General features: G+C 37.9%; 1 protein-coding gene and 1 long non-coding RNA gene across 3 annotated transcripts; both read right to left on the bottom strand.

The window, feature by feature from the left end:
- Positions 1-8,929: 8,929 nt before the first annotated feature.
- Positions 8,930-12,535, bottom strand: LOC145804332 (uncharacterized). Its single transcript, XR_014345967.1, has 4 exons — positions 12,303-12,535; positions 10,848-10,968; positions 10,646-10,743; positions 8,930-9,182 (listed from the first exon to the last, which is right to left on the bottom strand). It is a non-coding gene; the product is annotated as an uncharacterized LOC145804332 (long non-coding RNA).
- A 206-nt stretch (positions 12,536-12,741) lies between these two features.
- Positions 12,742-15,431, bottom strand: LOC145804331 (chaperone protein dnaJ 8, chloroplastic-like). Of its 2 annotated transcripts, XR_014345966.1 has the most exons (5): positions 15,152-15,431; positions 14,632-14,700; positions 14,179-14,240; positions 13,706-14,079; positions 12,742-12,847 (listed from the first exon to the last, which is right to left on the bottom strand). XR_014345966.1 is itself a non-coding variant. In XM_082898022.1 (4 exons), exons 1-3 carry the CDS (start codon positions 15,377-15,379, stop codon positions 14,220-14,222), a joined length of 318 nt encoding a protein of 105 aa, XP_082754148.1. In that variant the 5' UTR covers positions 15,380-15,431; the 3' UTR covers positions 13,196-14,079; positions 14,179-14,219. The 2 variants fall into 2 exon arrangements, 1 of the variants encoding a protein (XP_082754148.1); XM_082898022.1 differs by lacking the exon at positions 12,742-12,847 and having other exon boundaries at positions 13,196-14,079.
- Between the last annotated feature and the right edge of the window lie 409 nt (positions 15,432-15,840).

Raw genomic sequence — 15,840 nt, 5'->3', positions numbered from 1 at the left:
GCCATCATGCAAGAGGGTCTGAATAAGTGTCCGATAGTTTAAACCCTAATGCATGAGTAACGGCAAGTAAACACCATAATTACATATCTGCCATCATGAAAGAGGGTCCGAACAAGTGTCCTACTGTTTAAACCCTAATGCATGAGGAATGGCAAATAAACACCATAATTACATATATGCCATCATGCAAGAGGGTCTGAATAAGTGTCTGAGTGTTCGAATCCTAATTCTTGAGAAATGGCAAGTAACACCATAATTACATATCTGCCAGCATACAAGAGGGTCCGAATAAGTGCCCGAATGTTCGAATCCTAATGCTCGAGAAATGGCAAGTAAGCACCATAATTACATATCTGCCATCATGAAAGAGGGTCCGAATTAGTGTCCAAGTGTTTAAACACTAATGCATGAGGAATGACAAATAAACACCATAATTACATATCTGCCATCATGCAAGAGGGTCCGAATTAGTGTCCGAGTGTTCAAATACTAATGCTCGAGAAATGGCAAGTAACACCGTAATTATATATCTGCCATCATGCAAGAGGGTCCGAATAAGTGTTCGAGTGTTTAAACCCTAATGCATGAGAAATATCAAATAAACAACATAATTTCATATCTGCCGCCATGCAAGAGGGTCCAAATAAGTGTCCGAGTATTCAAATCCTAATGCTCGAGGAATGGCAACTAAACACCATAATTATATATCGGCCATCATGTAAGAGGGTCCGAATAAATGTTCGAGTGTTGAAACCCTAATACACGAGAAATGGCAAATAAACACCATAATTACATATCTGCCATCATGCAAGAGAGTCTGAATAAGTGTCTGACTGTTCGAATCCTAATGCTCGAGAAATGGCAAGTAAAGACCATAATTACATATCCGCCATCATGCAAGAGGGTCCTAATAAGTGTCCGAGTGTTCAAATCCTAATGCTCGAAAATTGGCAGGTAAACACCATAATTACATATCCGCCATCACGCAAGAGGGTTCCAATAAGTTTCGGAGGTTTTAAACCCTAATGCATGTGAAATAGCAAATAAACACCATAATTACATATATGCCATCATGCAAAAGAGTCTAAATAAGTGTCCAAGTGTTCGAATCCTAATGCTCGAGAAGTGGCAAGTAAACACCATAATTACATATCTGCCATCATGCAAGAGGGTCTGAATAAGTGTCTGAGTATTCGAATCCTAATGCTCGAGAAATCGCAAGTAAACGCCTGTAACAAGCCCGCGGGGGACCTCGCTACAGCTCGGACTCGATTTGTAGTCACGGTTCTAAGTCTGAACCAAAAGAGTCCAAATCCGGCAAATCGTTTTGAGAAAAACAGATTTTTGAAAGAAGTGCCAAACATGGACTGCTTTGCCAGATACAGAGTCGCCACCTAAATATTTTATTTTGGGAAATTTAGGAAACCCTGACTCGGTGCCAAAAGGCCACGTGTCCGTCATCACCAAAGTTGCCTCGGCTCAGGAACTTGGGTACGATTGGGGAAGGTCACTTCGTGAGCACCCCCGCTCGCCCGATCAAAGATCGGCCTCTACTAACCATGATATCTATTTTTGAAAACATTGTGAGTTCTTATTCCGGTTATTAGCCTAGGTTACTATGTGATGCGCGCTGCATACAAGTATAGACTGGATCGCCTGAATTGGAACAAAACATTTTCATGTTCGCTTTTTGAAAATGGTTTGCTACCCGCAAGTAGGCTTGAAACATTTGATGATTTATTCCAATTTAAGTAACCCAACCTTCACCCACAGGCATTCAGGCAGTTATATCACATAAGCATTTAGCCTCATGATAAGCATGCTATTCATGGCATTCACTCACACGCATGCAAGGATGCTAAAGCATAGAACTTACCGGGTACTCCAAGTCAAAATAGAAACTACATTAGAAATCATGCATGATCCTAAGTATACAAAAATGCCTAATGCAACACATGCAAAAATGCAATTATAGCAGGCTCGGCTATTCTAAACATGGCATATGGAATGCTACAACTATCATGTATTCAATTTGGAATTGAAAGTACAATGCAGTTAGTATGATGCGCCGAGCCCGGTGCATGCAATACAGATGAATGATGCAAACATGCTGTCATACTGTATGCTAATTTAAACATGCCCTAATCTAACCATCATAAGCGGATAAATAAAAGGGAGAAAGACGTGGGGTTGGAAGACATACAACACACGCACGCACACTTATTACAATTATGCCCTCGCGCAGAGGGTCCGAATAAATATACAGTCCCGAATAAAAGAATATTACAGTCCAAATATTACAGATTCCTAATTAATTAATCAAATTAACTAAGAAAGCTGTAAAACTGGCGTGCAAGTCAGGGACTGCCTTGCTTCTGATGAATGATGTATGTTAGGCTGCTTTGCGCGGAAATCCACCGGGATGTCCCAATTAGCCTCTGTTTAGCAGTTATTCTTGGAAAGCGTGCCAAACTCTGAAAAGTTGCTGATTCTTTATTTTGCTGCAACAGAGAGAAGGAAAGGGGCATAGCAATGTATTTTCACAGATATATGCATGCCTCGATCCTCGTGCCACCAATCACGCATACCGAGGCATGATGGCCGAGGAGTCGAAATGCACAATTCAATATAGGATGAATGCACATAAAAACACAGCTAAAACCTAACTCCATCATGGATAATCCGGAGTGTCGGTGACTAGGGAATTGAGATACATTCCGTCACTCGGAGTACGGAATGCACCTCGTTTCCCGTGCCCGGGCTAACTCCTATTCCGAACATGATGCAATATGCATGATATGCATCAAATGCAACTAAGATACAATTCTAACATACACAATGTTATGAAATGAGATGCCTCGAAATGCGTGCACGCGGGCACGCAAACCGAGGAAATGCATGAATGCAATCTAAGATACAACCTAATATGCACTATGCTGTGAAAATGAGATGCCTCGAAATGCGTGCACACGGGCACGCTAACCGAGAAAATGACATACGCAATGCAGATGATATGAAATGCGATATGTGCTTACACTAACATGAGAGAGCCTCAGCCACACTCACGTAAGAGGCCGATGGATGAAAATGAAGTGCCTTGAAATGCGTGCACGCGGGCACGCAAACCGAGGCAATCGTATATGCAATGCAATGGCATGGAAATGACATATAGAATACAACATGGACTTATACTAACATGAGAGAGCCTCAGCCACACTCACATAAGAGGCCAGTGGATGAAAATGAAGTGCCTCGAAATGCGTGCACACGGGCACGCAAACCGAGGCAATGGCATACGCAATGCAATGGCATGGAAATGACATATAGAATGCAACATGGACTTATACTAACATGAGAGAGCCTCAGCCACACTCACATAAGAGGCCAGTGGATGAAAATGAAGTGCCTCGAAATGCGTGCACACGGGCACGCAAACCGAGGCAATTGCATACGCAATGCAATGGCATGGAAATGACATATAGAATGCAACATGGACTTATACTAACATGAGAGAGCCTCAGCCACACTCACATAAGAGGCCGGTAGATGAAAATGAAGTGCCTCGAAATGCGTGCACACGGGCACGCAAACCGAGGCGATGGCATATGCAATGCAATGGCATGGAAATGGCATATAGAATGCAACATGGAATTTAGGCACTGAAATATGGGGGAAAACAGCCCCGAAATGAGGCGAAATCACACCCGGTGCATGGAATTTCTCCCGAAATGCAAAATTAGGCACCCGAAATGGCCTATAGCTATACCAAACATGCATAACTGGCACATGGAATGAAAAGACAGAAGCAAGGCAGCCCCGAAATAAGCATTTTACTAGTACAAAACATGGCCAAACAGCAAGCAAAGATAGGGAAAAATTAGCATGCGAAAATGGCCCTAAACATGAGATTATGAAGCAACTCACAACTGCTAACTCCAAATAGGTTAGGGCCCTTCGACAACATTGAAGAGGGGCCAAAAATAAGCCACTTTACAGAACTGTAAAAACCCTAAAAACAAACATAGATATGGGTAAGCTCTTATGCAAGAAAAAGGGCCAAAAGGTGGCCAAAGAGGCAAGTGGTATATGAAAAGCCCAAACTCAAAAATTCCCTTCTACAACATTGAAGAGGGACAAAAAATAAGCATATTTACAGAACTGTAAAAACTCCAAAACAGTATAAAAACATGCTAGAAATGCAATGCAAAATGAGGCTCAAAAGAGGCTATAACACAAAGTATACAAAATATTCCACAAACGGCCAAAGACCCTTAATGAAACATGAAGAATGGGCCAAAATAAGACTATTTTCAGAACTGTAAAATGGCCAAAAACAAAAGCATGATAGGCTAACAAAACATGCAAGAATGGGGACCAAAAGAGAGATATAACATGAAGTGGCATATGGAGGTCACAAACCATGAAAGGCCCTAAATGAAACATGAATAATGGACCAAAATGAGACTACTTTCAGTGCTGTAAAATGGCCAAAAACCAAAGCACAATAGGCTGCCAAAGCATGCAAAAATGGGACCAAAAAGGGAGTATAAAGGCAAGTACAACATGGAAGTCCCAAACAGTGTTGAGCCCTTCTTCAATGTTGAAGAGGGGCTCAAAATAAGCCTATTATCAGTTTACAACATGCTCCAAAACAAATCACACACAAGCTAAAAATATCATGCAAGAAAATGACATTTTAGAGGGATAATGAAGCAAGTGCAAGATGGAGGGCTCAAACAGGGTTGAGCCCTTAATGAGACATGAAAATGAGCTCAAAAGAAGGCCACTTTCAGTTATGGCCGGAGCTCAAAGCAAAAAGCATAGATGGCTAAGAAATGTTGCAAAGAAAAGCTCAAAAAAGGGGAAATGACAACTCACCCTTGGAGACAAGTCTTTTGTTGCTTCTTGGACCAAGTTGCAGCACCTTTAGCCTTTGAGAAGCCCTCCTTGTTGCTGGAAATGAAGTGGTGATGGTGGTGCTTGGTGGTGATGAAGGAATGAAGTGTGGAACTTGAATGTTTTAGGGTAGAAATGAGAGAAGGAGAGGGGAAGCAATGCAAGACTTGGAAGCAATTTTTTCTAACCCCAAAAATAAGTGTTGGCCCTTGGTTATATGGAACAAAAGAAGGTGTAAAGGTGGGGGGAAAAGGAGGCAAACTTTCCCCCACAAAATATCCCCCGGATACAGATATTTTCCGGGGGATAAAGCTATACAGCTGTAAAGTGAACAGTGTGAGGATCATGGCCGGCCAAGTATTTTTGTTGCAGGTGGCCGGCCGGCCACATCCCCTAGCCGGCCAGCTAGGGGTCAAAAGGGTCAAGCTGGTTTAGTGGCCGGCCACTACATGATGGTGTCCTCCCATGTGTCCTCAACACAACGCTGTGGTTCAAAGTCCAAGAAAGTGGCTCAAGGGTGTTCAACATTAGCTCGGAAAGAGGGGTTCAAAAGGGTCAGGTGGAATTACTGGCCGGCCACCAACTTTTAGGATCCTCCCAAGTGTGTACATCACAAATATGTGGTTGAAAGTTCAAGAATGTGGCCCCAAGGTGTTCAACATTAGCCCGGAAGGAGGGGTTCAAAAGGGTCAGGTGGAATTACTGGCCGGCCACCAACTTTTAGGATCCTCCCAAGTGTGTACATCACAAATATGTGGTTGAAAGTTCAAGAATGTGGCCCCAAGGTGTTCAACATTAGCCCGGAAGGAGGGGTTCAAAAGGGTCAGGTGGAATTACTGGCCGGCCACCAACTTTTAGGATCCTCCCAAGTGTGTACATCACAAATATGTGGTTGAAAGTTCAAGAATGTGGCCCCAAGGTGTTCAACATTAGCCCGGAAGTGTGAAAAACGGGCGCCGGAGGGCGTCGGAGGATATATAACTGGTTGCTGCAACAATTACTGGCCTTTCATCCTTCAGTGACCTTCTCGGTGATAAAACAGAGGTACCTGCCAAAAATGAACGAAAACTGTTGCAAAACGAATGTTCGGGGGCCAAAACGCGCAGTTCGAGGTCCCGAAAATGGGCTGTTAAGCACCGAAAGTGGCATTCGGCCACGAAGTGGGTTTCTCAGACCCCAGTGTCCCTCAAAAGGGAGTAGAAAGGAAGTATGCCAAAAATCAGAACAAACGAAGATGGTTAGGCGGTCCCGAACCGAGGCACACGGCCTGACGGCTCCGAAAACCGGGAACCGGACTCCGGAATGGGCAAAATGGCCTGCGGCCACAAAATGTAGCCTACGGCTACTGAGAGATGGTCTACGGGACCTCTCCCTCCCCTCAGAAAAAGGAACAACGAAAACCGAGCCTGGTTCGCAAACCGAGGCAAAGCACAAAAGAGGGTTCGGAAGTCCGGAGGTAGGGCTCACGGCCGCGACTCTGAAACTTCTGAACGAGCACATTATGTAATATCACCAAGCACTCAGTCGGTGACGTCTGAGTCTTAAGGTCTGTCAAAAATGGGGTGTCTACAACGCCATAATTACAAATCCGCCATCATACAAGAGAGTCCTAATAAGTGTCCGAGTGTTTGAATCCTAATGCTCGAGAAATGGCAAGTAAACACCATAATTATATATCTGCCATCATGCAAGAGGGTTCGAATAAGTGTCTGAGTGTTTGAATCCTAATGCTCGAGAAATGGCAAGTAAACACCATAATTACATATCTTCCATCATGCAAGAGGGTTCGAATAAGTGTCTGAGTTTATAAACCCCAATTCATGAGAAATGCCAAGTAAACACCACAATTACATATCTGCCATCATGCAAGAGGGTCCGAATAAGTGTCCGAGTGTTCGAATCCTATTGCTCGAGAAATGGCAAGTAACACCATAATTACATATCTGCCATCATGCAAGAGGGTCTGAATAAGTGTATGATTGTTCGAATCCTAATGCTCGAGAAATGGCAAGTAAACGCCATAATTACATATCTGCCATCATGCAAGAGGGTCCGAAAAAGTGTTCGAGTGTTTAAACCCTAATGCATGAGGAATGGCAAATAAACACCATAATTACATATCTGCCATCAGGCATGAGCGTCCAAATAAGTGTCCGAGTGTTCGAATCCTAATGCTCGAGAAATGGCAAGTAAACACCATAATTACATATCCGCCATCATGCAAGAGGGTCCTAATAAGTGTCCGAGTGTTCGAATCCTAATGCCCGAGAATTGGCAAGCAAACACCATAATTACATATTCGCCATCATGCGAGAGGGTCCGAATAAGTTTCCAAGTGTTTAAACCCTAATGCATGAGAATTGGCAAATAAACACCATAATTACATATCTGCCATCACGCAAGAGGTTCCGAATAAGTGTCCAAGTGTCCGAATCCTAATGCTCGAGAAATGGCAAGTAAACACCATAATTACATATCTGCCATCACGCAAGAGTGTCTGAAAAAGTGTCCGAGTGTTCGAATTCTAATGCTCGAGAAATGGCAAGTAAACACCATAATTAGATATCTGCCATCATGCAAGAGGGTCCGAATAAGTGTCTGAGTGTTCGAATCCTAATGCTCGATAAATGGCAAGTGAAAACCATAATTACATATCTACCATCATGCAAGTGGGTCCATATAAGTGTTCGAGTGTTTAAACCCTAATGCATGAGAAATGGCAAATAAACACCATAATTGCATATCTGCTATGATGCAAGAGGGTCCGAATAAGTGTCCGAGTGTTCAAATCCTAATGCTCGAGAAATGAAAAGTAAACCCCAGAATTACATATCTGCCGTCATGCAAGAGGGTCCGAATAAGTGTCCGAGTGTTCGAATCCTAATGCTCGAGAAATGGCAAGCAAACAACATAATTAGATATCTGCCATCATGCTAGAGGGTCAAAATAAGTGTCCGAGTGTTTAAACCCCAATGCATGAGAAATGAAAAATAAACACGATAATTATATATCTGCCATCATGCAAGGGGTCCGAAAAAGTGTCTGAGTGTTGAGATCCTAATGCTCGAGAAATGGCAAGTAAACACCATAATTACATATCTGCCATCATGTAAGAGGGTCCGAATAACTGTTCGAGTGTTTAAACCCTAATGCATGAGAAATGGCAAATAAACACCATAATTACATATTTGCCATCATGCGAGAGGGTCCGAATAAGTGTCCTAGTGTTCGAATCCTAATGCTCGAGAACTGGCAAGTAACACCATAATTACATATCTCCCATCATGCGAGAGGGTCCGAATAAGTGTCTGAATGTTCGAATCCTAATGCTCGATAAATGGCAAGTGAAAACCATAATTACATATCTACCATCATGCAAGAGGGTCCATATAAATGTCCGAGTGTTTATACCCTAATGCCTGAGAAATGGCAAGTAAACACCATAATTACATACACTACTACAAAAATAGATAAAGATCACACTTTTTTTGTGTGATGTATGTTATTTAATCACACCTTTTAAGTTTTATTAAAGTGTGATCTTTGGGGGTGTGATTAAAAGGGGTCATTTTTAATCACACTTTTTAAGTGTGCTTAATAACATCTAGATCACACCTTTTAAGTGTGATTAAAAATATTTAGATCACATCTTTTAAGTGTGATTAAAAATATTTAGATCACACCTTTTAAGTGTGATTAAAAATATTTTGATCACACCTTTTAAGTGTGATCTTTGGAAGTGTGATTAAAAAAAATCATTTTTAATCACACTTTTTAAGTGTGATTAAAAATATTTAGATCACACATTTTAAGTGTGATCTTTGAAAGTGTGATTAAAAAGGGTCATTTTTAATCACACTTAAAAAGTGTGATTAATAACATTTAGATCACACCTTTTAAGTGTGTTTAAAAATATTTACATCACATCTTTTAAGTGTGATTAATAACATTTAGATCACATCTTTTAAGTGTGATTAATAACTAATAAAATCTGTGATAAAAAAAAGATTCGACATATTTGAAAAATAATCAATATTATTTTTGTATGCACATTTGAAGAACGTAATACACACTATATACTATATTTTGAATCATAACCACGTATTGAATAGAATAACATCATATATTTCATAAATGGAAATTAAATATTCAAAAGTATATACAAAAGAATTAAATAAAAAAAAAATTAACTGTGCTTACATATATTAAAAAATGAAAAAACTTAAAAAAAACTAAGTTCTTTAATTCTTGAATCATATTTTGCATCTCTCCAAACAATTTCTGACCTGAAAAAAGAAAACACAAATTAATCTAGAAACCACTGATGCATATGAATAGACTAAAAAGTTAATTCAGCAAACCAAAATAGGAACATTAATCATTTCTGGTTGATCTTAATCTTTTTGGAAGTAACTATGACATTTAGCGACGTTTTAGAAACGTCGTCATAGACATTTATACATTTTCAAATCTAGCCATTGGGTAGGGATATAGTGACGTTTAAAAAACGCCGCCATAACCTTTTTCAACAGAGTACCCATCTAGCACAGTTCACCTTTCATTGACAAAAGGTTGTACCACACATCTCTGCATCTCATAGAACATTAGAGAAAATTGGCTTCCTAGTTTCCAAACTGATTTTTCTGCATATACCACGCTAATATTTAACTGGCACTAGAATTTCTATAAAGTGTCCTAACATGGACATGAAAGAGTTGAAATTTAGCAGGCATCCTCAAATCTTAATTGCTTTTCAATCAGCAAGAAATCACTCTAAAAGTAAAATGATTTCTAAAAGCAATTGTAAGTAAATATATCCTTGCAACATAGTTGATACAGTACTTTAATGAATGTAAAAATGACAATCATTTCAGATTCTTCTGAGACACTTATTAATATCAATAAGATGTGATACAGGTACAATTACAGAATATATCTAGACACAATATATTGGAAATCAGTGAGGATTTATTTACAAAGTCAGCAGGCTTGAAAACTCATGCAGAAAGAAAGCAGAGAAGACATCCATATTCCTAATGACACAATACCGATAGTAGTTTATAAACAAAAAAAAAAAAAAAATTGACGAGGCAAACTTTGCCAATCTGTCTTGCAAAAAGTCACAGCCAGAACCAAATTAGAAAGGTTAATATCAATACAATAGATTAACACATTAGATTAGAATGGAAAACATTAGATTAAATTAACTTAATGCATACAAGTGCATTCCCCTAATCAGCAATGACGATGCTGACATTATCTTGTGAACTTCGGCCCTGTAATATACACAAATCACAATTTAATTTTAAGTTACTAATTCTCCGTCCAGTTAATTATTATTTCTACTATCAAACAAAATTCTTATTTTGCTATTTTATAATTTAATATCATATAGAATTGACAGCTTATCCCACTTTTACATTAGGCCAAGGGTATTATATCCCATGATGATGAGTCTTTGATCTAATTTGGATTTTGATGAGTCTTCAATCCATCTTATCAGTCTGATTGGTCACTGCCTTGATGATGATGATAAAAGACCCATTGCAGATTTATCACATTTTCACCTTACTTTTGCTAAAAAAATAATGAGCATCACGCCCCTCATTGATGAATTTAAACATTAAATTCAATATACTTAAAGGTGATACCAAAAAGCTTCAATGTGCAAACAAAAGAAAACATAACATCATAAAAAAAATTCCCTCCATAGAACCCAACTGAACTTTTTAAATAACAGAAAACATACCAACTGATCCTCTTCCTGGAGTTCGTGCTGCTATATATGCAAACGCCCACATCTGGAAACAAGCCAATCCCATTTTCTGGCATAGCAAGCACAGACCTCTGAAAGAAACCCAAACAAGTAAAAATTAATAACTTAAATAGTGTTTTTATCTAAAAAAAAAATATATATATATATATATATGTGCTAGAAAAGGCAACCAGACCTCAGTGATAAGCTGGTAGCGACCACGACCAGATAGGCCAATTCCAAATCCCATTGTTATGCTGTCCATGAAGCTTATATATGGCTTTTGTACTCAGAAATTTTACATATTAAAGAATATTCTGTAGTAAATACGTGCAAAAGGTTAGCATGATCAGCATAATCTCAATTATTTTTTAGCTGTTTTCGAAAGTTATAAGTTGAAACACTACAAATCATAGACGAAAATAACTAACTAGTATCAACTAGAGAAATGCCTACCATCATTTGAAAGACAGCCATCACCCCATTTCCATCCTGAGAGCAAGGGCTTTATAGCAAGGCAATAGTGCTTGGATTAAAAATTACAACAGCTTAAGTATGGTGCATTCACAACATAAACACCCGATATTTAATGGTGCATTCACAGCTTAATTGGCACAAATTATGGTGCATAATATGATTACCCCCAGTATTTTGTCTCAAAAATGCATACCACCCCCCTCAACTTTAAAACACTACAAACCCCCCTACTCTAGACTAAAGTGAATGTTAGTTTCTCCATCCAATTGCTGGAATTACTTTTATACCCTTAAAAGTGATTGAAATATATTTGATGGTGCTCTGTAAATTTGCAAGACTGTTATTACTCTACCTAAATTCAATAAAAACCATGATTTGTTTGAGAAGGTAATGCTTGAACTCGCTCTCGACGAGGATAATCACAAGGGAAGGATGTCAACGCCACAGCCGAGTTCACTGTCTCAGGTTAACCCCTACCACACCTTACCGGTCCCACTCCGCAGCCCCTCTGCTATCTGAAGAACACAGCTCTTGAGGATTTTGCACTTCAACATCAAAGTCATACCAGCATAATTGCTGAGTAAATATGTCCCTCTAAAATTCTTAATTTACCACAAAAATGAGCATGGGGAACTACTTATATAGACGTTATCCATGAACTACTCATCAGATTCAAGAGGCCTCATTGAATCAGGTGAAAGGCACACCACAAAATCCATAGTCCAGGTACAGCGAGGGAGAAAATGGGAGGGTGAGGTAAAAGATAAGAACAAAGGCATTAAATTTGAGTGAGAATCATTTCTTGTTGAGGCCATCTGTGTATTCACTTTAAACAGGAGTAGAGGGGATTTAAGGGTAGGTTTTTAAAGTTGAGGGGGATCATATCTATATATACAAACCATTTTATACATGTTCGGATGTTGCTTCTGTATCTGTAGTATTAGTGTTTGCGATGTATCCATCAATACATGATGGAATTTATCATTGATATCCATTGGCAAAATATTACAACTCTTAAATCTCAATATATATATGTACACATTACAATATTTCATTCCATTATTAGACTGTTCCTATTTTAAAATTAACAGTGTATTAGATCTCTTTTTGTGTATTTTCAAGTGGGTAACACCAAGAATAATAATTTTTAGTACACTAAGGAAAGTAATCAAACCTGCATATTTGAAGAAAAATGAGGATAGGATTCCTTGTGCTGCATTGTTAAATATTAGAAGCATGGTAGCTTTTGAATGGCCTTCAAAGATGTCAAAGCTACTAGGACCTGAAATATTCAACATTACAAAATTAGAGCCACAACTTCAAGAACAGCTGATTGATCTTTCGAGAGACGAAGTTTCTTCCTAGAGTTATCTCCTCTGTCTTCTTCGTCGCTGTGAGAGAGAGAGATGTCTGCGTATAAGATAAGAGAGATGCGTGCGTATAAGAGAGAGGGCTCAGATTAAAAAATAAGGGTTTCAAAAAAAGGGAGAGTGTGTCTACTGCATTTGAAGGCGTTTTTAAATGCCTTCAATTTATAAAACGGTGCTGTTTTGGTTGGAAAAATATGCGGCGGTTAAAAAACGCCGTTAAAAATTAGAAAACGTGACGTTTAATAAAACGTTGTTAATTAAACGCCGTTAAATTCTTGAATATCCAATGGACGATCTGATCTCCCATTCGTCTCTACCATCACCCTCGACATTTGGGATCACTAAGTACCTGTAAGAAGAAGAAATATATGTTCATATCATAATCAATCATACCAGGGGCAGGGACTAAACAAAGTTCTGTTCGATGAAATTATATGACAGAAAAGAGCCTCTAAAAATGGTAAGTAGTAACTGGATTTGCCATAAGTTGTGTTATTACATAGTACATCGTGAAACATATATCCCATACAAAAATTGTCAGCAAGCAAAATTGAAAATAAACTATTGGAGTAATAATAGTTCCAACATGCCAGTCATCAACGGAGGGAAACTGCCAGGTATAATACATCAGGACTAAAACAAATCCAACTAGACTTTTTACAAGGAAAAACTGCATGATTATATGATCTTAAAACATTAAGTCCAAGTACATTCGCTACTATCCAGGGTCTGGGGGGGAATCACTAATGTACTTTCAACGTAAGTTAAGTTTGGCCATCAAGCAGGGGAACCAGAGTCTTTTTTTTCTTTCAAAATTCAACTTTCCATTTCAAGATACGCAAAACAGTCTTAACCCTCTGTTTGGACAAATAGAAGTTGGCTGGCATAATCAGAGGGCAGAAGACAAAAAATGGAAATGATCATTGACCTTATATCATAACTTATAGCTAAAAAATAGATCTCCATATATAAAATAATATCATTATGCACTCTACGGAGTAGCATAAAGTTAATAGCCCCATAAGCTTCAAAATTTGCTTGATGCAAGATCTTTTAAAATTCTACACCACCACAATTGGTGGAAGAGGATCTGGGGAATAGGATTAAGAGAATTTAAATATGTTTTGGTTCAAAACAGTAGAATACTATTTAACAGAAGAAAAATAAGAAGAAGACAAATACAATGATAACAAATAGTAAGACGGACACCAAGTATAAGAAAGAACATAGGCAGTCATCTACAATTCGTAAGCAATCACACTTGAGAAGCAATCTTGGAGCAAAAACTGCAAGCTGCAAAGTAGTGTATGAAGATCCATTAAGTTCAGAAAAATGTTAACAACCAATCTAGAGAGATATAAATCCTACGACAGTTAATCATTGATTTAAATTGAGGCTGGGAAAAAAAAAATCTAAAAGGCATATTAGGGAATGAGAAGCAGAATGGGAAAAATATACATATAAAAGAAAGGATAAGTCAATGCACAATGATGCAATATCTTTTACCTTCTCAGTAGATTTGGTTTCCTCTTGGTCAAACTTGTTTGAAGGTCCTAGTGTTCCTTGTGAACTATCCTCTGACTAGAGGCAATCAGCCCATATAAAAGGTTTCGCTTAGAAACCCAGAAGTAAAAAAGCACAATTATAAAAAACCAATAGACAAAACTTCAAATGTTGCACCTGGTTGTTTAGTGTTGTGTTCATCTCCACAAATGCTAATGTTACTGAAGCAAGACTGACAACTTTTAAATAAAGCAACACCCATGTAAGTTGCAACCACTCCAAATAAAGGTTTTCATACTATTCTTGACAACTAAAGGCAAAATCTTACGAGCAAGGATCCTCTAGAGTGATTTTTTCCTAAAGTTTCCTAGAGTGCTATATTGTGTGGTTGAGATTTACTGGTAAGTCACATCAATTTTTCTGATGTGACTTGCCAGTAAATCTTAACCACACAATATAACACTCTAGGAAACTTTAGGGAAATTTCACTCTAGAGGATCCTTGGTGAAATCTTACAAGATAAACTCTTAAATTATTAATAAAATACTTGAATGAACCATGAGAATTCTCTATCATAATTAAAAATAAATAAAATAAAAGGCCCATAGACAAAAAGAGTAGGGAACTTACATCATAAGCTTCATTAATGTGGTGAAACTGAACCCCACAATTGTTTCCTCTGCAAACATCCGGATGATACTGAAAATTCGATCATATTACAAACATAATTATTAATTAATAAAATGGGTTCCACATTAATAATTAATCAAAAAAAATTAAATCAAATCAAATAAATGAAAAATAACATTAAATGAAACATGCATCAAATGCAATTGCAATTAAATTTTTATTTATTTTTTATCCGATATTTTTTCAAACCACTCATTCTAAGCATAATCAAAAATGTTTGAGAATCTAATTTTTTTTTGCAATAAGTGTAAACTTTACTACCTTGTCATATTAGGTGAATTTAAGATCTAAATCCTGAGTTTCTAACATTTTTCAAATGAATTTAAAAATAAAAAATAAAAAATAAAAAATTAATAGGAAAGGAGACCAATCAGAACCAGATTTTATAGAAGAAGATATTAATCAAAAAAGGAAAATATAAAAAACAACATTTTGAAAAGAAAATGGAAAGAGAAATTACATGGAGAGCAAGTTGTCTGAAAGCTTTCTTGACCTCAGATTCAGAAGCACCTGGTTGAATCCTCAATGTCTTGTAGGGATCGGTGACAGCAGAAGAAGCAGGATACGAAGCAGTACAAACCCTAACCCTGTCATTTTTCCTCATCGCTTTCTTCTTCTTCGAATTCCTCAATTGGATCCACGAAGAAGATCCACAACCTCGGCCAATCATCCCAGCAACACTGGCCATTCTCAACGATCTTGATCGTGATTCTCTCACAACAAATCACAAAAGGGGGGAAACAAAAGGGGGGAAAGAAAGGGGGGAATTAGAAACGGCGGGAAAACGAAAAAGAAAAAGAAGAGGGGGATTTGGGTAGACGCCGTTGTCGCCCACAGTCGCGAGAGAGAGAGAGAGAGAGATATTTGGTAGAAATTAGGGATTTTGGTTATAAGAGAGTGGGGATTTTGGAGGGCGTGGGAATTGGAAAAAAAAGAGAAGAAACCGAGCGAGCCGGATTGAGAAAAAAAAAATAATAATAATTTTTATCATAAATGAATATTTAAAAATAAATAAATAAATAATAATTTTTATTTTCTTTTTGTTATTAAGGTTGAGAATTTATTTGTTTCATTTTTATTTTAATGAATAAAAAATTATTATTATTATTTTTTATTTGGTAGAAGTAAGGATAATATTTTAATAAAAAT

This window comes from Camellia sinensis, chromosome 12 (assembly GCF_055761805.1).
Source record: "Camellia sinensis isolate YWXY chromosome 12, ASM5576180v1, whole genome shotgun sequence".
NCBI lineage: Eukaryota > Viridiplantae > Streptophyta > Magnoliopsida > Ericales > Theaceae > Camellia > Camellia sinensis.
Note: the sequence above shows the minus strand (reverse complement) of the source record. Positions and strands in the feature narration are given on the sequence as shown.

What these genes read in the sequence shown, in the direction of transcription:
- LOC145804331 (XM_082898022.1), bottom strand. Translation starts at nt 15,379, where the DNA reads ATGGCCAGTGTTGCTGGGATGATTGGCCGAGGTTGTGGATCTTCTTCG. An exon ending in TCAGACAACTTGCTCTCCAT is followed by an intron (nt 14,701 to 15,151) that starts GTAATTTCTCTT and finishes TCGAATTTTCAG; the next exon opens with TATCATCCGGATGTTTGCAG. An exon ending in ACATTAATGAAGCTTATGAT is followed by an intron (nt 14,241 to 14,631) that starts GTAAGTTCCCTA and finishes TTTATTTAAAAG; the next exon opens with TTGTCAGTCTTGCTTCAGTA.